A 23923-nucleotide genomic window follows, 5' to 3' on the forward strand; every position below is an offset into this window, starting at 1 on the left:
TCTAATTATTTCCATACTGTTCAGTTGTTCTGAATATTTCCATACTGTTCAGTTGTTCTAATTATTTCCATACTGTTCAGTTGTTCTAATTATTTCCATACTGTTCAGTTGTTCTAATTATTTCCATACTGTTCAGTTGTTCTAATTATTTCCATACTGTTCAGTTGTTCTAATTATTTCCATACTGTTCAGTTGTTCTGATTATTTCCATACTGTTCAGTTGTTCTGATTATTTCCATACAATTCAGTGCTTACTGTACTTTGTTCCATAGCAACAAAAAAACCCATCCAGGAGCAGTGACATCCTCAGAAACGGTGGGGTGGGGCTGGTGTTAAGCATGCAAGACATGTATAATATCTAAGTTTCAACTTCACATCTGAATGACTCCAAGACCTTAAAGGGCTAAATGATCTGGAATCCATATACCTTCAAGGCTCATTTCCCTAAATATCAAAGAATGTCATGGCAGCCCAGAAAATGGACAAATCTGCATGTTTTATTTCTACTGACCTAAAATAGAGTCACTTTCACAGGCCATTTCACTGCTGATTCAAGGTTTAAAGGGCATGTATTTCTAGCCCAAGGTACAGTAAATTTGTTGCCCAGTTTGTCTTACCTTGTATTTGCCACTGGTTGCAAGCTCCTCCCCCTCCCTCAGCCAGCTGATCATGGGTTTCGGGTTTCCCTGGGCGGAGCAAGTCAGCAGTGTGCTGCCCCCCTCCTTGGCCTCCACATACTGTGGGGGCGTGGTCGTAAAAGTGGGAGGGGCTTTGGGAAAGAAAAAACAGCATTAGCATATTTTCTATCCACTGAGAATATCTTAATTTCTTGAAGGTATTAAAAAGTTGAGAATTTCAGGGATGTGGCATAGTCTTTAAATTAACAGCCTATCAAATGTCTTCATGCCCATGTATCTCTAACCAGCATTACATAGGGATGAGGAATGTCTGTTAAAATTTTAAAACACAATTTTTAAACATTTTTATGTATTTATTTAACCTTTATTTAACTAGGCAAGTCAGTTAAGAACAAATTCTTATTTACAATGATGGCCTAGGAACAGTGGCTTAACTGCCTTGTTCAGGGGCAGAACGACAGCTTTTTACCATCAGCTCGGAGGTTCAACCTTGCAACCTTTCGGTTACTGGCCCAACGGTCTAACTACTAGGCTACCTGCAGCCCCACATTGATAAATCCCTAAAATGTACTCTAAGAAATGTGTTCCCTATTCAATTTAGGCAAAGATTACCTAATCTGCTCTATATGAACCCAGCAAAGAGCATAATATCACAACCATCGAACATAATACAGCCACTAATAAAACCAATCAGTACAGCATACTGCACAGCTGTTACTGGGTCTCGCTAGTATCCTTTATCATCTATTTCTAGCTAACTAGCTGCTACACTACAGTACCAATCAAAAGCTGTGACAATGCCTACTCATTCCAGGGTTTGTCTTTATTCTTATTTTTATTTGTACATTGTAGAATAGTAGTGAAGACATCAAAACTATGAAATAACACATATGGAATCATGTAGTAACCAAAAAAGTGTTAAACCAATCAAAATATATTTTATATTTGAAATTCTTCAAAGTAGCAACCCTTTGCCTTGATGACAGCTTTGCAAACTCTTGGCATTCTCTGCATTTGATATCTCAAGGTAACTCTGGTTCTAAACAGCAGCAGCAGTATTGTGCCATCCAGGATGTACATACCAGGCGGTGTCTGAGAAAGGCCCCACAAATTGCCAAAGACTCCAGCCACCGGAAACATGGACTGTTCTCCTTGCTCCCGTCCAGCAGACGGTATCGGTGCTCAGACAAACAGACTCCTAAAACAGCTTCTATCCCCTGGCCATAAGACTGTTAAATGGCTAATAACTACTGCTCCCCCTCACACCTCCGCTGCTGCTAAAATGATTATTGATTAGATTTACTAGTACCACTACGTTGCCGTTCATTGATTGCCGTTACCATTAGTATATATCTATTTATCCTACTACTAGTACTACTGTTTACATGTACAGTGCCTTCAGAAAGAATTCACACCCCTTGACTTTTTCCACATTTTGTTGTGTTTTTGGGTCACTGGCCTACACACAATACCCCACACTGTCAAAGTGGAATTATGTTTTTTGACATTTTTGCCAATTAATAAAAAATGAAAAGCTGAAATGTCTTGAGTCAGTAAGTATTCAACCCATTTGTTATGGCAAGCCTAAATAAGTTCAGGACAAACATTTACTTTACAAGTCACATAAAAAGTTGCATGGAGTCACTCCGTGTGCAATAATAGTATTTAACATGATTTTTGAATGACCACCTTATCTCTGTACCCCACATATACAGGTCCCTCAGTTCTGCAGTGCATTTCAAACACAGATTCAACCACAAAGACCAGGGAGGTTTTCCAATGCCTCGAAAAGAAGGGCACCTATTGGTAGATGGGTAAAATGTTTAAAAAGCAGACATTAAATATCCCTTTGAGCATGGTGAAGTTATTAATTACACTTTGGATGGTGTATCAATACACCCAGTCACTACAAAGGTACAGGCGTCCTTCCTAACTCAGTTGCCGGAAAGGAAAGAAACCGCTCAGGGATTTCACCATGAGGCCAGTGGTGACATTAAAACAGTTACAGAGTTTAATGGCTGTGATTGGAGAAAACTGAGGATGGATCACCAACATTGTAGTTACTAACCTAATTGACAGAGTGAAAAGAAGGAAGCCTGTACACAATAAATATATTCCAACTCATGCATCCTGTTTGCAACAAGGCACTAAAGTAATACTGAAAAACATGTGGTAAAGTAATATACCTTTTGTCCTAAATACAGTGTTATGTTTGGTGCAAATACAATACTGATAAATGGAATGGAGCGAAGCAAAGAACAGGCAAAATCCAAGTGGAAAACCTGATTCAGTCTGCTTCCTACCAGACACAGGGAGATTAATTCCCCTTTCAGCAGGACAATAACCTAAAACACATAGCCAAATCTACATTGGAGTTGCTTACCAAGAAGACAGGTAATGTTCCTGAGTGGCTGAGTTACAGTTTTGACTTAAATCTACTTGAAAATCTATGGCTTGAAGAATTTTGAAAATAATAATTGGCTAATGTTGCACAATTCAGGTGTGGAAAGCTCTTAGAGACGTATCGAGAAAGATACACAGCTGTAATCGCTGCCAAATGTGATTTTACAAAGTATTGACTCAGGGGTATGAATAGTTATGCAAATGAGATATTTCTGCACTTCACTTTCATAAAGTTATCAAAAAGAAAAAAACACATATTTTTACTTTGTCATTATTGGGTATTGTGTGTGTAGATTGGTGAGGGAAAAAAATATATTTAATCCATTTTGAATTCAGGCTGTAACACAACAAAATCACTGTATATATTACCACTAGTTATTACCATAAGTATTTATATATTCCTGTTAACAGCCACATTTACATGTATATCCACCTATCACGCCTAATACTGACACTCTCACACACTCAAACACTTACACACACACAAACACACACCCACCTACCTACCACTTATGCTGCTGCCATACTGTTGACTATTAGAATTATTTATCCTGCTACCAGTCACTTTCTCCTAATCCCCGCCTACATGTACATATCTACCTCAAATTACTCCATTATCCCTGCACATTGTAAATGTGGTATTGGCATTGACCCTCTATATAGCTTATTCTCTTATTTGTCATGTTTTCTTTATTATATACAGTATATTTTTGTATTTTACAGAATTTTAGTATTTTATAAGCATTGATTACTGTACTGTTGGGTTGAGCTCGCAAGTTAAGTATTTCACTGTATTTGTGCATGTAACAATAAAACTTGAACTAAACTTAGCTGAAGAGAGGATCACACTCTCTCTACCCAAGTGGGTCATGGCTAGCCGATGGGAGTCTTGTCTTGACTTCTAACTGCACACACACATGGTGGGGAGTAAACAAACACACCAATTAGCATTTCTAGACATCTGCCTCTCCATCTTGGCCGCTCACTGCACAATGCTCCTGTATAGAGACTACCGGTGACTGTCACGCCCTGACCTTAGAGCTTTTTATGTCTCTATTTTGGTTTGGTCAGGGTGTTATTTGGGTGGGCATTCTATGTTCCTTTATCTATGTTTTTGTATTTCTTTGTTTTGGCCGGGTTGGTTCTCAATCAGGGACAGCTGTCTATCGTTTTCTCTGATTGGGAACCATACTTAGGTAGCTTTTTCCCACAGGTTTTTGTGGGTAGTTAATTTCTGTTTAGTGTTTGCACCTTACAGGAAGGACTGTTCTGGTTATTCTCTTGTTTACTTTTGTTTTAGTGTTCAGTTTTAATAAAACAAGCATGAACACTTACCACGCTGCGCTTTGGTCCGATGATTCCTCTTCTTCAGACAACAAATAGTGTTGCAGAACTACCCACCACAAACGGACCAAGCAGCATGGTAACGAGGAGCAGTGGGTTCAGAACTCCTGGATTTGGGAGGAGATATTGGACGGACAGGGACCCTGGAGACAGGCTGGGGAAAATTGCCACCCGAAGGAAGAACTAGAGGCAGCTAAAGCTGAGAGGCGGCGATATGAGGCAAGGCAGCGCAGCAGGCACGAGAGGCAGCCCCAAAAATATTTTGGGGGGAAGCACACGGGGAGATTGGCAGAGTCAGGCGATAGACCTGAGCCAACTCCCCGTGCTTACCGGAAGCAGCGTGATACTGGTCATGCACCGTGTTATGCGATGAAGCACACGGTGTCTCCAGTGCGCGTTCATAGCTCGGAGCGCTATATGCCAGCCCCCCGCAAGTGCTATGCGAGAGTGGGCATCCAGCCAGGGCGGATTGTGCCAGCTCAGCTCGTTTTGTCTCCGGTGTGCCGTTTCGGCCCAGGATATCCTGCGTTGGCTCTGCGTACTGTGTCTCCGGGGCGCTGGGAGTGTTCAGTTCGTCCTATGCCTGCACTCCGCCCTAGCCGGGCGAAAGTGGGCATTGAGCCAAATGGAGAGGTGCGAGTGTTAAGCACCAGATCTCCAGTGCTGCCCACAGCCCGGTTCGACCTGCGCCTGCACTCTGGAGGGGCCGGGCTAAAGTGGGCATTCAGCCTGGAGGAGTGGTGCCAAGGCTGCGCACCAGAGCTCCAGTGCTCCCCCACAGCCCGGTTCATCCGATGCCTCCTCTACGCACCAGGCTTCCTGTAGGTCATCCCCAGCCTGGTGGGCCCTGTGGCAGCCCCACGCACCAGACTGTCTCTGCGTCTCCTCCCTCCAGAGTCGCCCTCCAGTCCGGACCCTCCAGAGGCGCCCTTTTGGCCGGAGCTTCCAAAGGTGCCCTTCAGCCCGGGGCCCGCTACAAGGGTCCCCAGTCCGGGGCCCGCTACGAGGGTCCCCAGTCCGGAGTCGGCGGCGAGGGTCCCCGCTCTAGAGGCGCCACCTAAGTGGGCCAAGCCAGAGGTGGAGCGGGATCTACGTCCCTCACCAGAGCCGCCACCACGGAGAAATGCCCACCCAGAACCTCCCCTATAGGTTCAGGTTTTGCGGCCGGAGTCTGCACCTTTGGGGGGGACTACTGTCACGCCCTGACCTTGGGGGTGGTACTGTCACGTCCTCCATTTCCACTGATATGTTACGTCCTACTGAATCGTATAATATGATATGAATGTGCTTAAGATCCCATTCAATCTCTTTATTAACAGCTGTTCCAGGCATTCTCTCAATGGGTATTGTCATTCTGCAAGTATACTAGAATACATTCCTTTCTGAACATTTGTAAGTAACCCCCTCTGGTTTTTGTAGTGATTTACAATGCAAGTGTGCTTAATCGGCAACCATTTTGTGGATTGTGGTGTAGATTATTTTCACTGAACAGGTCTACATCTTTGATTCACATCTATAATGTGGTTTAGATGACCTAACAATAATTTACACTAAGTAGGTGGCAAGCAGGAGGTGGCATTTACTGTGAGCGGAATGGTTGACAGGGGAGTTCTTTCCGCCCATCAGGTACAACACATCAGTACGTAAGTGTCATCAAGTGGGGAACTTGGGAGATGTTCTACAAAAAGCCAAATTGAGCATCACAATCTCGCCTTACTTTCCTAATTTTCAAGTCTCCTATATTCCTGGATTCAGATGCTTCTGTTTTCACACCACTCCCATCTGTAGACCTTTCCACACAAGCAGATAGGCCTCCTTAGAGCTCCATACCTGCTCACCGACATCTCTCCTTCTCTCTCCTCTCCTCCTCACTCTGATTCTCCTCCTTCCTCTCTTTCTCCCTCATTCTCACCATCTCTCTTTCTCCTGCCCCCTGGAAGACTGCTCTTCGGGGATGCACAGTTTTTTATACCGTTTTTCTTTGATTTCCCTTTATGAGTAGATTTCAGACAAAATTAACATTTACAGAGCCAGCCAGAGTGGGTGAGAGAGAGTCTTTTCCCTGAGGACTACTACTTACAGCACGAAAGGATCATGATGCATTTTTATTGAATTGCAGCATATATTTAACCCTTTACTGTTTACTGTACTCTACTTTCCATCCGCAACCCAACAACCATTTTCCCTCAAGGCAACAAGGGATCCCCTTCAGACTATTTGTCTCTGAAGTTACTGCAGCTGTGTGAGTTGACACTCACAATCTCTCACTCACTGTTTCTCTAACTGACGTATTCTCTCACTCTATCCAAAAGCTGCTGATTTATTAGCATACTGTTAACTGATACTAAACTAAGAAGGGAGGAGAGGGTGAGAGGAGGAGAGGAGAGGCACCACAGTGGCCTCTCTGTCTTTCGGGCACAAGTTCTTGCCATCTGACACCTGCCACTGAGTGGGCATGAATCCTCTCTCCGTTTGGCAGGAAGTAGAGGGCTGCAAACAGGAAGTCAAAGCAAGGAGTGTATCATATGTAGATTCCACTGGCCCCAGGAAATGGCTGCCTTTAGTATCTGTGATGAAGCCTGGCCAGGAGAGCACCTGCCTTCCCAACAGAGGTCCTTTGAGGGGACATACAGCCACGATGAGGCCTCTGAATGTCAATTCAACACACAGATGTCTCAAAACAAGCACAAACACTGCCAGCCATTTTGCTCTGGCTCTTTCAGTATACATGAGAGCTTGGCTTCAGGTTCAGCCCCAACAGTCCCCAATTGGGAAAACAAGGCATTACCCTTATGTCCTGCACCTTTGCTCTTACACTGCTGTAAACAAAGTATGGACAAACAAAATATTTTAGACTTGTTTTATATGAACTCAGACACCAAAAACGGGTTCCAACACACAGGATAAAGACACATCAAACATATTATCCAGACAACTCACTGATAGTGTAAGGGACTGGGAGTAGGAGAGGTGGAGAGCATAGGCGAGTGAGTGAGTGAGTTGAGCGTGAACACTGATGTGGCCGGCCATAGAGATGCAGTGTGCCCGGCCGACTTTCACAGAAAGCCATTCAAACCAAACACACACAGATGTTCACACACTCCCTCCCGCCCCCTAGAGGCTCCGCAGGTGACACTCCCTGGCAGGGCAACCGCGAGTGTAACTCAGCAGATAGAGAACTCATTTAGCCACAGCCAAACGCAAACGTACCCTTACACACATGCAATGATCTCACACACAAATACACAGTGTGTAGATGCAAGCTTGCACACACTGACACATTGGTAGTCTCCCTCTTCTTAATCACTACCTTTTCAGTTTCGTAGTGACCATTAGGTTTACAGTGAACATATGTTGAACCTCATCCAATGTCAAGTATACTGTATATGCATATACAATCAGTTACAGATGAGAAAGTTCATGATGAGAATATGAGTGAGCCTCACACAGACAGTGAGCATAAGTTCACACACCAAAAATATATTTTGTGTGTGTGAACCTGACAGTATAAACTGCAAACTGTTACACTAATAATATCTTCAGTCCTTGTGAGGTGTCTATCTGGAGGGGGATGTTAATGTTAAAAAATGACAAAGGAAACCACTGCATTTGATCGTATGGAGAAATAACTACCCACCTCTATCCATCCGGAGGGCGGCCAAATGGGAGATGTATTGTATCTCAATAACACCAGCAGAGACCAAAATAATTGGAATGGACAGATATGCTGCAGCTACAATTTAGCATCCGCGGCCCTGCAAACTGAATTAAATATGGCAGCGTGGAATTCAATTCCATTACATTTCTCCAAGACAAGTATTTTTTATTGTCTATTATAAGAACTGACAAAATTAATACAATCAGAACCCATCAGAAAATACGAATATAAAACCGATTTGGTTTTCAGAAGATAAAATAGTAAAGATCATTGGCATCATTGTAACTTGACTCTAGATGGTCTTGAACAGAGCCATGCATTTAGAGAGTTGGGACATTGACGTTTCAGTATGATACTTCAACATTCTATGACAGCCATGTTAGCACCCCATTAACATTACATGGAGAATATTTAAATAATGCTAGGTAACTGAATGTCTACAATTAGAACATTCTTCAACCTTCTAAAAGTCCCAACTCTATAAATACATGGTTCTGGTCTTGAACAATGTACTGGAACACATTACATAGATAGAAGCAGCTAGCTGCTAACCCAATGGGACCTTTCTGGGAAGTGCAAACATGCAGATTATTTTCCCGTCTCGTCATCAATTTGATTGCTCCCAGACTATCCCAGACGTTCCCTGCTGGAACTGTGTCAAACAGGCCACAATCAATTCCCCTTCTCACTAGTTTCTCATCCCCTTATCCCCAAGGCAATCTGAAATATGTCTGTCTGTGTGATGTTCTTGAAAAGGCATTATCTAAAAGAATACCTAATTGCCACTCCTCATAGCTTTGGCATCTCAGAATAAACATAGACAGATTGACTACAGGGAAATGGCCATAAATCAGACAAATGATTGTACAGTACCACATACAATTAGTAAAAAGCCAAACATCGGACTGGACAAGTGATAAAACAAATCAGCAGTCACACAGTAAATCTGAAAGTCATTGTCACCTCTACTGTATCTGACTGTTGAGTCAGAGAGAAGGAATGTTCTGACAAAATATTCAGAATGTAGTTAGCTATAGTAAAGCTATCTGAGGTAAAACAATGAAAACCGTGGCGGCTTAGAATGTTAGCAAGCTATGAGGTGAACATTGTCATGAATCACCCGAGCACACACATCTGATGAGATTACACTGTAGAAACCCATTCTCCATATTTGGTCATTCTCCATATTGGGCACCCTATTCCCTATATAGTGCACTACTTTTGACCAGAGCCCTATGGGCCCTGCTATTTGGGATGCAGCCAGCAACTCACCATTGACTGTGAGCTGCACCCAGCTGCCATTGTGGAAGGTGTTGTACTGCTGCTCCAACATGAGGACCCTACACTCGTACCAGCCCTGGTCTTCTGAGCGCACTGGGTCGATCTGAAGAGACGCCTTCCCATGCAGGCTGGCTCTACCTGGGGTGGGAGAGAAGAACACAGGTAGGGTCAGGAGTCAGGACCATAGAATTTGAGTTGATCCGAATGGTACACCCAACATGGCGGCCAGTGTACCCAAAGAGCACCATGAATCAGTGTGATGCGCATATCTAAACATGGATGACGCTTACACAGCTCTTTCATTATTCCACTGACTGTTCAATTAATTAATGACACTAGAGTATCACACCCCCAACACACACCAGCATACTGACATTGCGCTGACACAGACATCACACAGCTGGCAAATACGTAGTTGCTCTGCCAACAGCATCTTCTCTGTGTCTCTGAGCAGATTAATTTGGTAAGACAGCAGCCTTAGATTGTGCTGTTAGATATCCCCTAACCTATCCAGTTTGATTACAGATGGCTTCAATATAAAGAATGCTAATGCGAATGACCAAGGTCAGGGGGATTTGATTTGACCCAAAATTAAAATGATTGGATTTGAATTTGAGCTGTTCCCAATCCATACTACTTCACAACCTCTCACAATAAACAAACTACCAACAGAACCTGGCCAGAAGAGAGCTGCCTTCCAGTATTAGGATTAATAGATAACATTACCTGGAGGGCAATATCTCTTGCTCTCTCTCATCTAGAATCTTCCCAGCTAAGGTTCTCCTCTCCTCTCCATCTCTTACTCTCTCTCTCTATATATATTTTTTCTTTCTTTCTCTTGTCCCCCACCCCACCCCCACCTCTCTGTCTCTCCCCAGCCAGTGTTGTCATGTTTGCAGTTTTCCCACCAAATTGGGCTACCTTGAAAACGATGTTGTGGGTGAAAATGTATTGGTCATGGGTTGCGGGTTTTTGGGCTATTTCTAACATGCTGACTAGACCGGGCCATTGCGCACATGTTGATTTTGTCCATCCACACCAGACGCGATCAGGACACGCAGGTTGAAATATCAAAACGAACTCTGAACTAACTATATTAATTTGGGGACAGATTATGGCAATTTAGATAGTTTGCTTGCTGTTGCTTGCTAATTTGTCCTGGGATATAAACATTGGGTTGTTATTTTACCTGAAATGCGTTATATGGAGCTTGACAGGGTTTATGGAGCTATGTGGAGCTTGACAGCTTTACATGTAATCTGTTACATATAATGCATTAAAAAAACAATAAATGTAAGCCATTACAATACCAGCAAAAACATTTTTAAAAGTAGATAATTCATTCTAGGATTACTTTCAAATATAGAAGGGATAATTTCAGAATATTTTTTTTCCTTTCATATTAACGTCAATCATATAATTAACTGAAAAAGTACCTCTTTGATTTTACCGCCTGAGCAACATACACGGTCACAAAAGAAAAAGGTATGGCGCGCCAACACAGTGCATTAATCTAACCCAATGCCGTGCATTACCCTAACCCAACGCAGTGCATTACCCTAACCCAACGCAGTGCATTACCCAAACCCGACGCCGTGCATTACCCTAACCCGGCCTGGTGCATTACCCTAACCCACCGCAGTGCATTACCCTACCCCGACACCGTGCATTACCCTAGCCCAACGCGGTGCATTACCCTAGCCCAACGCAGTGCATTGCCCTAACCCAATGCGGTGCATTACCCTAACCCGACGCAGTGCATTACCCTAACCCAACACAGTGCATTACCCTAACACAAACGCGGTGCATTACCCTAACCCGACACGGTGCATTACCCTAACCCGACGCGGTGCATTACCCTAACCCAACGCAGTACATTACCCTAACCCAACGCAGTGCATTACCCTAACCCAACGCTGTAAAAAATTTTGGAAGGCATTCCAAAGAACAATGTGTTTAGAGAAGAAAAGGGCAGTAATGTAACAGTTCAATGCAAACTGTTTGCCCATGGTAAAGCTGCTGTCGACATCCAGAGACTCGACTTCGAACCTGAAGAAACACTTGGACGTAAGGATGACGATTGGCAGGTGTGGATCGTTATCTTGCTTAGCTAGCTAGTCTCTATAGACAGACAGGTTTTCTTCACAATGTTACCAATCTTCCAGTATAGGTCGGAGATTTCAGAGAGTACTAGCTAGCTACTTAGTCATATTTCTAGCTAGCTAGCCTGTTTAGTTTGCTAATTTGCTTGCCAACTCTCCTACACTATGTAGGTGTTATGCTGCTCACTTAAGTTTTGCTCTGTCGGTTGCTAGCTACTGTAGTTAACAAGATATCATAGCAAGTAAGCTATTGTGCTAATTTGTTAACAATTTAATGAAATCTATTTTAACTAAGAGAAATCAGTTGTAGATAGTTAGGTGAAATTCACTGGTCTACATAGCCTAGCTAGCTCGCTAAATCAAAAGTACAAAAAAAAAACATTTTGAAAGCTAACGTTAGTTGCACTCTGTAACCCAACATTACAAGATGCTCACTGTCAGGGTTGTTGCGAACTTAGTTAGCTAGCTAGCTATGGTTTCAGAGTACCATGCTACCCTAATCAATAAAGCCACACTGCAGTTTTCCTGCTGTTCAATTGTTTTTCAACCCAAATAAATATTTGAGTATTTCTATACAAACAATATAAACCACCATAGACATCATTGCATTCACAGCTTTGTCCATGTGTGAGTGGTTACATGTTCCAACCCCAGCCCTGTGTTTATCAGACAGGGGCAGGCTATAGAAAGTGAAACATATGTTTCAAAAGGGTGGACAGTTGGGTAAAGCTACAATCCTTAATTGAAACAATAACAAGGTTCTCACTCCACTGTTATTTTACTTATACTGTATTGTCATAATTAAGTGATTGCATTTAGTTTTTCCAGAGGATGCATAACAATCAATGGAAGAACCTGAGCAGGAAAAGGCAACCAGATGACATGGAGGAGTGGAGAGATGCACAGCCATCTACAGATGGCCAAAAAGGGACATCTTGTACACCATTGAAACAAGCAAAACTATAACCAGGAGGACCACACACCTAACAAAGCCAGGTTATTCACCGGGTATTTGACTTCATCGTAGAGGATGTGAAACCCTTTTCACTAGAAGAGGTGCCTTCATTCCCCCAAGCTAGTAGAAGGAATCAGTGGTGGGAGAAAAGTTGTGTAGAACGACTTTGATGCATCAGATAGAAAGGGAATTTGAGTCCATGAAATAAGCTCTCTCCACCAAACTCCAGAGCATAAAGTTAGTCTGCACCACAGCAGCAGTGATGTAAAGTAAAAAATCTTTAAAGTACTATTTAAGTAGTTTTTGGGGGTACTTGACTTTACTATTTATATTTTTGCCAACTTTTACTAAAATTCATTCCTAAAGAAAATAATGTACTTTTACTCCATACATTTTCTCTGACAACCAAAAGTACTCGTTACATTTTGACACGAAAATGGTCCAATTCACACACTTATCAAAAGAACATCCCTGGTCACCCCCTACTGCCTCTGATCTGGCCGACTCACTAAACACAAATGCTTCGTAAGTCAATTGTCTGAGTGTTGGAGTGTGTCCCTGGTTATGCGTCAATAAAAAAAATGTATGCTGTCTGGTTTGCTTAATATAAGGAATTTTAAATGGATTATACTTTACTTTTGATACTTAAGTACAGAACATTTGACCAATTCCATTTACTTTTTATACTTAAATATATTTAAAACAAAATACTTTTAGACTTTTACTCAAGTAGTATTTTACTGGGTCACTTTTACTTGAGTCATTTTCTATGAAGGTATCTTTACTTTTACTCAAGTATGACAATTGAGTACTTTTTCCACCCCTGCACAGCAGACGTCTGGTCTGCCCATAACAGATGCTTCTTCGGCCTGACATGCCACTGGATCGAGGAGGACACCTTGAAGAGGGAGTCAGCTGCTTTGGCTTGTGCAAGACTGAGAGGACGTCATACCTACAGTATGATGTGATTACTGCCAAGTTAAGTGAAATACATGAAGACTTTAAAATTGAGCACAAAGTGAGGGCCATGTCTGACATGTGGGTTTATTGCACCTAGCTGCACTTTTTGTTTTCTTAAACTAAAAAAAAACCTACTTGGTGGACTAAATGTGTGATTACACTGTAAAAATGATTTCTTCATATTTTTATATATCTCATTTTAGTTATTTAGCAGACACTCCTATCCAGAGCGACTTACAGTAGTGAGTGCATACATTTTCATACTTTTTTGTACTGGTGTCCTGTGGGATAAGTGTTAGCACCATCCATGTTGCTGTGTTACTTAAGCCCTTACTTATACCTGGTTTTAACATGTATCCTTTGTCCTGCACATTGTGTTTTAGCCCACATTTTTAGACGGGTGTACATGATTAAAAGACGCATTGGGGTCTGACTGTGATCAGATCTTATAGGTGTAAATGGACAAGATCAGGATGCAGGACACATGTTAGAAGCAGGTATACAGGGCTTAAATCAAACCAAATCAAATTTTATTTGTCACATGCACATGGTTAGCAGATGTTAATGCGAGTTTAGCGAAAAGCTTGTGCTTATAGTTCCGACAATGCAGTAATATCTAACAAGTAATCTAAAAATTTCACAACTACCTTATACACACAAGTGTAAAGGAATGAATAAGAATATGTACATAAAAATATATGGATGAGCAATGGCCGAACACATTTTTAAGTGGTTGTAAAATTGAACGGCTCTTTTCTGGATTTGGATTATTAGCGGGTATCGGCTCTGCATGCATTATTTGGTGTTTTACGATGTACACTGAGGATAGTTTTTGCAGAATTCTGCATGCAGTCTCAATTTGGTGTTTGTCCCATTTTGTGAATTATTGGCTGGGGAGCGGACCGTAGACCTCACAACCATAAAGGACAATGGGTGTCACATCTGCCCCCCCCCCGGCGCTCGCAGGCGCCAGGCTGCCCTACATCCCTCACTCCTATCATCTATTATGCACACCTGCCTTCCCTCGTCACGCGCATCAGCGATATTGGACTCACCTGGACTCACTCATCTGTTTATTACCTCCTCTATATTTCTCAGTTCCCTTGCTCTGTTCCCCGCTGCTGCATTAAATGTTTTTTTGTCTTTGTTACCTGTTTGCTGACGCTGTTCCTGTCTCGTTATTTATTAAATGTTTTACTCCCCGTACCTGCTTTGTCTCTCCAGCGTCATTTCATGTGACAATGGGTTCTATAACTGATGTTTAGGTCGAGGTATGTGTGTGTATATATATATATATATATATATATATATATATAATTGTTTTTTTGTCTAGATGGAATTTGTATTCTTGTTCCTGGAAACTTTTTTGTTTTACTGAGATGTACTGTTAGGGCCCAGGTCTGACAGAATCTGTGCAGAAGATCTAGGTGCTGCTGTAGGCCCTCCTTGGTTGGGGACAGAAGCACCAGATCATCAGCAAACAGTAGACATTTGACTTCAGATTCTAGTAGGGTGAGGCTGGGTGCTGCAGACTGTTCTAGTGCCCTCGCCATTTCGTTGATATAAATGTTGAAGAGGGTGGGGCTTAAGATGCATCCCTGTCTCACCCCCCCGGCCCCACTTGTTGGTTGTGTACATGGATTTTATAATGTTGTATGTTTTTTCCTCAACACCACTTTCCATCGATTTGTATAGCAGACCCTCAAGCCAAATTGAGTCTAAAGATTTGTTTAAATCAACAAAGCATGAGAAGACTTTGCCTTTGTTTTGGCTTATTTGTCAATTAGGGTGTGCAGGGTGAATACATGGTCTGTCATACGGTAATTTGGTAAAAAGCCAATTTGACATTTGCTCAGTACATTGTTTTCGCTGAGGAAACGTACGAGTCTGCTGTTAATGATAATGCAGCGAATTTTCCCAAGGTTGCTATTAACGCATATCCCCCGGTAGTTATTGGGGTCAAATTTGCCTCCACTTTTGTGGATTGGGGTGATCAATCCTTGGTTCCAAATATTTGGAAAGATGCCAGAGCTGAGGATGTTAAAAAGTTTAAATATAGCCAATTGGGATTTGTGGTCTGTATATTTGATCATTTAATTTAGGATACCATCACCACAGACCTTTTTGGGTTGGAGGGTTTGTATTTTGTCCTGTAGTTCATTCAATGTAATTGGAGAATCCCGTGGGGTCTGGTAGTCTTTAATAGTTGATTCTAATATGCCCACATTTTTGTTTTTGCCTTAGTACTGCACAGCTGAGTCAAATGATCAACTCATCATCAAGCTTCAAGTGGTATTTATGTATTCATTTGTGATGCTATCCTTGATATGATCCTGTTATTGTCACACGCACATATGTGTGCAGTGCATATGCATCTATCAATCCAATATTATCATGATTTGTTATCAGGGATATTATACTTAAGTAATCCACAATGACCTGGTGATGTAAAAGTCTAATAATTACATTGTCTTCCACATTCCTACAGAAACCTTGTAACTGGAGATTCCTTCAAAACGATTGCCTACAGTTAACGTATAGGGCACTGCAAGGTTGGGTGACCAGGGCCATTTGGGACTGCCTCATGGAGGAATTCAGGTGTGTGAAGGCTACCTGTGTCCTGCATAACTTCATGAGGATGGACACGAGAACCGGGAGGGGATCTGCAGCTTGCCGCCGTGTGCCAGAGGAGAAATATATCTGTAGCTCCTTCCACCTTCAAGGAATAGCCAAGAGGGCCAACCATGGAGAATAGTAAGACACTTCATTATTTCTAAAACTAGACTATATTGTTTGTCCTGGTGTGCCCGTTCATGATTTTCAGCATAAAGTACTATGCAGCCACTTAGTGTGGTGCAGACACCAGGTGAGGCCGCACACACAGGTTCCTGTTAGAACACTGTCTTTAAATACCTTATTTTCTCAATAACAGTATCTCTCCTTCACTTTGTCCCGCTCTCCTCTTCTCCCTAAATCCTCTAGGTTATATCAGCTGTCGGTGAACCCCTCCGGCATCTGAACTGGCTACATAGAGGGCACAGCATGATCAGAGGTGAGCGGTCACTTGGTCAGGTCAACAGGAAGTATTATTATAGAGATGCTTTACATTGAAATACAGATAGAGATGCAGTAGTCAGAGTTAATGATCCAAGGTCAGTTTTGCATGTCAACTCCTGATGATTATGATGACTAACAATGTTAGAATAAAAATAAAAACAAGGCTTAAACATGCTCTTTCTCTCCATCTGTCTCATCTGCAGATATGTTTTGATGAGAGGATGCCAACCCCCAGTCCCATCATCGCCACCTTACCCACTCTTAAGATAACCTTTGGGCCGACTAGAGACACTATTAGGTAATTGTGATGAACTGAGAGAATATTTGGGTAGCACTGATTCATTAATCATATGCTGCCTTCCCTGCTCCTATGTTCTTACCTCTTGCCACCTCTTTCTTCCTCTGTTTTTATAATGCACAACAGATGTGCATTGAAGTACAGATTGAACATGTATGTATAATATTTATAATGCATGTATTTATAACACTTGGATAATGAACTTCTTTCAATAAAGCGTTTCACATTCTCTACTGGTTGAAATTAAGTCTCATTTGATGAAATACTACACATATCCTGTGTTTATCAGATCAATGCAGATGAAGGGCATTAGATATTGAGATGAACCGGATTTTGAGTATTTGTATGATGCATAGGATTTGTAGTGTATGGTTTTTAAAATTCTATTTCTGTATATTAATTAGAAATCAGCCTTTAACTAGTTAAATCCTGTTTGTAATACATACATGCAGACACAGCATCATTCAAAGACTGGAATTTGATACTCCTGGTACTGGATATGACTGAAAAATAACCTCAAAGACATTCATACCTGAACTGCACCTTTATTTGCCAAGGTAGAGTACATGATCAGTGAATATATTAAATGTACAGGCTACAATGTGGGGATCTCATGCATGGTAATAACTTGTCTACGACTTGCATCCTTGGAACAAAGTTATATTATATTCTACTCAATCCATAGGCTTCATTAATGTCATTCAGACTGTTTTGAATTTGATACAACTGGCTATGATAGCTAAGGTTCATAGCTAGGTTCTGAACTAATATGTATGCCAAACGTTTGGGTCCATAGACCGATCGGCTAGAACGCTAACGTTAGCTACACATCCGTAGGCATACCGGTATTGTTATCCTCCACTGAACAATAAGCAAGAACATAGCTAGCTACGTTATTTCATCCATCTGCATTGCATGGCAAATATCAGCAAGGCAAGCTTGCACAATTGTACACTAAATTTGTAGTAAATGCTTTAGCTAGCTAGATTTTTTACATCCACTGTTTCCACAAGACGACAGCCTGGTTTGCTGGTTGTTTCAGGAGTCCCTAAAACAAACAACCAGAATTACAATTTCATACTCATGTCACAACACCCATAAAGCTAGCCAGCTAGCTAGCTAGTCAGCTAGCTTGCTAAATCGCGATTTTCGTAAATTAACTTTATGATTAAAAAAAATATGCATACTCGTTTGCCTCTACATTAACTAACATATTCCTGTCAACTCTACATTATTTTCATGATTCATTATGACCACTTACATTTTTATTTTATTAACAACAGATCAATACATAAAGCACATGAGGGAACACAAGCATACATAGATTACAAACAATAGACAATAGAGCTAGGGGGGTCCAATATCACATTACAATTACACAAGGACCTTAAGGGACATGCATATACTTACAATTCTAACAGCTTTTTTGTTAGTAGAGCATTTAACCGTCTTAAAATACAGTTCAATTTCTTTTTGTAGGGTACGAAAATGTGGTTTTCTGTTTGTAAATTTACATTTGTGTATATGAAATTTGGCCAAAAGAATAATGAAATTAATTACATAAAAATGATTCCGCTTATTTCTATTGTATGTAAACAATCCAAACAGTACATCTCTCCACAATAGTGTAAAATCTTCATAAATGTGTTCAATTATAAACCTACTGATGTTTTGCCACAGTTTTCTTACATGCATACAATGCCAAAAAAGATGCACAACTGTTTCTGGGTGGTCATTACAAAAGGAGCAATTTGAGTTGATGTTTTCCTTAAACTTCTTCATATAGTGGTTGGCAGGATAATATTTATGAATAATTTTAAAGGAAACTTCCTTAATTTTGTTAACAAGTAGGTATGTGTGTGGCAACATCCAAACTTTTTTCCAACAGATATTATCAATAAATCCATTCCAATAAGGCATGACATAAGGTATAGATACAACATCCTGCTGAAACAAGGATGGTATCGCTCTGTTGTTGAATGGACCAAAAGAGAAACAAATCTTTCCTACTGATGAGTCAACAGGGTCAACAGAAGGTAGGCTCTGACGGTCAGGTCTTGACATGTTCCTGAATAACATAGCAACACCTGAGGGAATTGCATCTAAAACAATTGCAAAATCTTTAGGTGTTACAGGGACCTTGTAAAGTGATAAGAATTCTTTATAACTGAGTAAAAGACCCTCTGCATTTACCAGTTGGCTCACCAATAGGATATTATTTCGGAACCAATATTCTAAATACAGAGAGGTATTTTTATACAATATATCCCGATTATTCCATATATAATATCTGTGTGGAGAAAAATTGTGTTTATAAATTAAGGACCATGACAAGAAAACCTGCCGATGAAAAGCAGAAAGTTTCACTGGAACTTTGTCAATATGACCACTTACATTTGCTTCCATCGTAGTATTTTTGTCAGCCATCTTTGCTGAAGAAAGTCTCCAGCCTTGGGTCGCATAGCATCTAATTCGTCATGGCAACCACTCGATATGATTGGTCATCGTCCAGCGGTCGCGCTGGTGATTTGCACAATGTTGGGTAAAGTTGATCTTTTTCCACTGCCTCCCACGCCACCTTCGCACCGCCCAACGGTCCCCCGCACTCTCCGCTTCCCCTCCAATGAAATGAATGGGAAGCGGTGTTTCACCGCTCCACAACCTGTGCTAGTGTATCAATCCGGTCATCCTCGTGACGTGCGCGAGAGGAGAGCGAACAGCAGGCGCGCACGTCGTGACATGTAGGTAGTCTTTTTAGATTGTCATTATGGAAACAGCGATTTCCAAACCCTTTTCCATAACATATTAAGCACTGGGGAACGACTTTCGCATTACTAGAGCGCATTACATAAATCTGCTTGGAGGTGGTTTAAACTGCATTCTAATGTTGACTGCTTAAAGGAAACGGTATCAAGCGAAGTGCTTTGTGCATGCTCAATTCTTGGGTCTGCCCGAGTGGAAATTTGAGATGTAAGTTAAGAAACCCTCACGTGGTTCTTTTTATGGGGAAAAGTCCTCAATGAAACTGACTTTAGGCTAAATGTGGAGAATTATACATTTGTCTCTGTTGGCCATCAAGTAGCCTATTCATGTATATGCCATTGTAGGCTAACATTTGATCAAATAAATATATTGAAATTACGATATCACTGGAGTTATTGCAAATACATTTGTGCCGCTTTTGTAGCCTACCTGGAGCTGGCAAACGAATTTAATAAAAAGCCTATAACTTCAGTTTGTTGTTGTAGCCTTGGGTTATTATGAACGCATTAGATTGACTTTAACAGTAGTCAGATTAGGCTGCAGGTAAACACTGGCTGTGGTTGACAAGCATATTCAGTTCATATACATATTATTCATAATTAATTCAGTGATTGAAATTATGACCCCCATCCTCAGTAGCCTATTCCAGCAGGAAATTGAGGAAACAAGCATTTACTATTGCGAAATCGCCTCACTATTCATGTTGAATAAATCAGTCTGTTAATTTGAACTAAGCAAACTGCTAAATCGTTCAGTTTACATCTTGCCTACATCTTGTCTAGGCTACTGTAGCCTTATTGCTTAATCATACCAGTCAAGTGAGTTAAAGCTACATCCATTGATGGGAAATGATCTGGCGAGTTTAATCAGAGCAAATTATATTTTCTCTTGTCACATATTCAAATTCCTTTATTACGTCATGTCATAGCTTGCAATAATTATTATTTTGTAATGGTCGTCTCAAGTTACTATGATATTCGTTCTTAATTGTCTCGATAACGTTATGGAAAAAGGGTTTATTGTATAGATATGGCAACTCCTCTTGCTGTGAAAATAAATAAATAAATGGCTAGTTTTCAGGCCTTTTGGGTAGGTTTTTGAGTGGTCATTGGGCTAGAATTTTTTGCTTGACCTGGCAACCCTGTTCCAAGCTCCCCACAGCTACCTGATGAAGCACAGGGCTTGGAAAAGGAAAGCACTTAGTGTCAATAGTGAAAAAGACTGACTTCTCTTTGAAGGCTCAGGAGATTAATAGGAAATCTAAAAGTAGGAAGTCATGTCACAGAGGATGAGAGAAGTTGAGTAAACCAGGCATGTTGAAATCTGTCTCACAGCTTCCAACCCACTGCATCCACACGGCTTCTGCTACAGCCCTGACAGTCGAGCCAGATGAACTGACTGAAACACTCTCTCCTCTGTTAGAGCCGTGCCCTGGGACAAAGATCCTTTTCCAAACTTTGAGATGTATATACGGTATGTACTGTAAGTACTGTTGCTTGTTCGTTCATTTTGAACGTCAGGAAAACATATTGGCCTGGAGGGCAGGCTGGATTGCTCTTCCAGTAGCTCTGCATATAGATGCGATAGATAGCCTTTTACTGGGATGGCTGCGATAACTGACAAAGAAAACGGTGGGTTTTTGTTGAGCAGGAAATCGATAAGGCAATGGGAAGAGGGTAGAGGAAAGAGGGAGACTGCAGTCTTGCAGTAAAAAGGCGAGGCTTTAAAAGTCAGGTCTATTTTAGCCTGGGTGATAAAGTGCTGAGCAGGGTAGGTGGTGGCGTGAAGGGTAGGGATCGACCTCAGGTTCAATCTGTCACCGAGTGAGAGGCGTGCTGTAAACAGAATTAACAATACTATGTACACATCAGGACCAGCCCTTCCAGGGCATTCACACACACTGTAATCTAACACTACTGCTGCCTACAGTGAATATTGCCCCCTGGGTTTATTAATATCACACATAGGCTTCGATCCATTGCACTGCTGCAATAGCTGTAGAGAGGAGAGGAGAGTAGAGCTAAAGAAAGCCATGCAGCTAAACGTTCAGTTCTTTAAAGACCATAATCCCTCTGCAGGCTTTTCCCTGGCTCTGATTGGAGGAGAGCTTGGGAATTGGGTTTGGGTGAGATGTAAGACCAGCCTGTCCCCAAAAATCTTTAACTAAAAATGCACAAACTAAATATCATAGTGTCTGCATTATTGATTGTTTCTTTGCGTTAGTTGGTGCAAAAATAGCTGATTTTAAATGTTAGATTTGCATATCACCTTGGGCAATTGTCTAACACACTAGAGGAGGAGCACTCCATTTCTGTCTAGCACTGATTAAGACACTTGCCGAAGGGTAATATTCAGTCGAACAGTAAAAGTCTGTATTTTCCTCCCTGCAAGAGAGAGGTGTGCCACTCCCAATCCACTTCAACATAAACACAACACATATGATGTGAACCATAACCCCATTATTTAACATAATCTAAGATAGAATCCCTTGTAAAAGATAAGGTCATAGTGGAATTACAAAATACACTTCAGTCTTCAGGTATGCCCATTTAAAGCTCACAGACAGAGGCAGAGAGGCATGAGAAGCTAGCTTACCCCCACATATGAGCTCTGCTACTGTAAAAGGCAATCTGAAACCTCTCATCTCCAGCATGAATACATTTAGACCCAGAAATATAGGATTAATATAGTACATTAAGACACAGAAATATAGGCACAATACAGTACATTAACACCCAGAAATATAGCAGTACATTGACTGCCTTGCAGGACTAGCCAGTCTAACCGGGCAATGACAGTACATTTAATCTCTGTTCCACCCAGATGAATTATTTATTTGGTGAGAAATGGGAAATGGGGATTCATGAGAATAGCCAGTCAGGCAGATCTTATACAGTGTGCATGTGTGTGTGTGTGTGTGTTTGTGTGTGTTTGTGCATGCGTGTGTTAGGCAGCAGGCCACTCTGGCCTAGTGGGCCATGGTAATCTTCAGACACTCCAGACACTCAGCTCCATGTAGACACAGAGAGGATATAGTCCCATAAAACACCCAGGGGAGGTTCTCATGAACCATGGCACAGTCTCAACCATTATCACACTATCACAGCTCTACTGTAACATGGCATCTGTCCCCACAATACACTTTAATCTGAGCTGCAATGTGCGTCAGCGCGTTAGTGCTGCCTCTGTTCTGTTCTTTTCTGTAATTTCATAGCATTGGAACCAGGCTACATGGCAAATGCTCACTAGATCCTTGGCTCTTACCGGTGTACTCTTGGTCAACATGGGGGCTCTTACCGGTGTACTCTTGGTCAACATGAGGGGGGCTCTTACCGGTGTACTCTGGGTTGACATGAGGAGAGTGGTCGGCTTGGCTCTTACCGGTGTACTCTGGGTCGACATGAGGAGGGTGGAAGCGGAAGCTGATGAAGAAGGGGATGGGCACTCCGAACTTGAACCACTCCACCACGTAGGGGGGCTGCTGGCCGTCCAGGGGAGGGGACACGTCACATCCCAGGATTACGCTATCTCCAGCGCGCGCCGTCACAAACTGGGGCTCCTCTCTCACTCCGTGGGCAACTGGGGGGAAAAACAGGAGAGGTTATTTTAATCAAAGAGCAGAGGGTCCCTTAAAGAAGGAGGGAGGTAATGGTACAGTATATGTGCTGTACTGTTCTCGACTACTACAGCTGTGCTGACCAAGCAGAGAAGATATTGCTGCTTAGTTTCCCAATGCCTATAAAACACAAATTCCATTACAGCTACAGTGATTGAAAAAACAGGCCATGTAGCTCGTCAAAACTAAGATTGAACACCCCTGCCTACAGTGTTGGCCCCACTTATAGACCCTGGTAGGTACTTATATGGATCTAGTATAGGACAGTCTGGCTCTGTACAGTTCCCTTGTCGTCATCTCTCCTGGTGAGAGAGAATTCTGTCTGAGGCGTAGGTCGCCTACAGTACTGTAAATAAGTTACCAGCCCAGGCGGCTCTATTGATCAGAGCTGGCTGCTGCTCATATGGGTTTTACTATGAGCGGTACCAGGGCTGGGCTGGCGTTTAGCCATGGATGTCCAGGCACACTGCCGAGGGTTGACCTATCGGGCGGCTGAAAGGTCGGCCTACCTGCCTCAGCAGAATGCTCACTCTGGGAATGGATTTTGTCCAGCTGCCTCCCCCGCTCTGCTCTCATTGAGCCAGCCTGGATCTCTGGATCTCCTCCATTAGACTGAGACTGCCGCCCTTCCACCCTCCCTCACCCCACATCCCCTCGCCCCGGGGGGGGGAACATCGCTTCAGGGATCAAGAGACATGCTGACGATTCACTCTCCAGAAACACAGGCTGAATAACTTAGCGCTTTCATTAAGACTATTACTTGCATTATGGCTACTAATGTTTTCAGGAAGTACAGCATCCAAGTACAGTAGTGGTAAAGAAAGGCTCCGCCTCAGGATGGGGAAAAG

At 42.1% G+C, this 23923-nt stretch overlaps 1 protein-coding gene and 1 long non-coding RNA gene across 4 annotated transcripts in view; both read right to left on the reverse strand.

Annotated features, from left to right (window-relative positions):
- LOC112267130 (protein turtle homolog B) overlaps positions 1 to 23923 on the reverse strand; it is a 76991-nt gene that overhangs the window by 32169 nt on the left and 20899 nt on the right. For all 3 annotated transcript variants that reach the window (XR_006078840.1, XM_042297447.1, XM_042297446.1), the window contains exons 2-4: positions 22841 to 23038; positions 9316 to 9462; positions 618 to 769 (exon numbers count right to left, since the gene is read on the reverse strand). Coding sequence is in view for 2 of the 3 variants with exons in the window: in XM_042297447.1 (XP_042153381.1) it covers positions 618 to 769; positions 9316 to 9462; positions 22841 to 23038 (497 nt within the window). In the remaining variant the exon portion in view is untranslated. The remainder of the gene's footprint in view (positions 1 to 617; positions 770 to 9315; positions 9463 to 22840; positions 23039 to 23923) is intronic.
- On the reverse strand, positions 17343 to 19365 carry LOC121839273. Its single transcript, XR_006078841.1, has 2 exons — positions 19091 to 19365; positions 17343 to 17744 (listed from the first exon to the last, which is right to left on the reverse strand). It is a non-coding gene; the product is annotated as an uncharacterized LOC121839273 (long non-coding RNA).

Source organism: Oncorhynchus tshawytscha, linkage group LG14 (genome assembly GCF_018296145.1).
Source record: "Oncorhynchus tshawytscha isolate Ot180627B linkage group LG14, Otsh_v2.0, whole genome shotgun sequence".
NCBI classification, from domain to species: domain Eukaryota; kingdom Metazoa; phylum Chordata; class Actinopteri; order Salmoniformes; family Salmonidae; genus Oncorhynchus; species Oncorhynchus tshawytscha.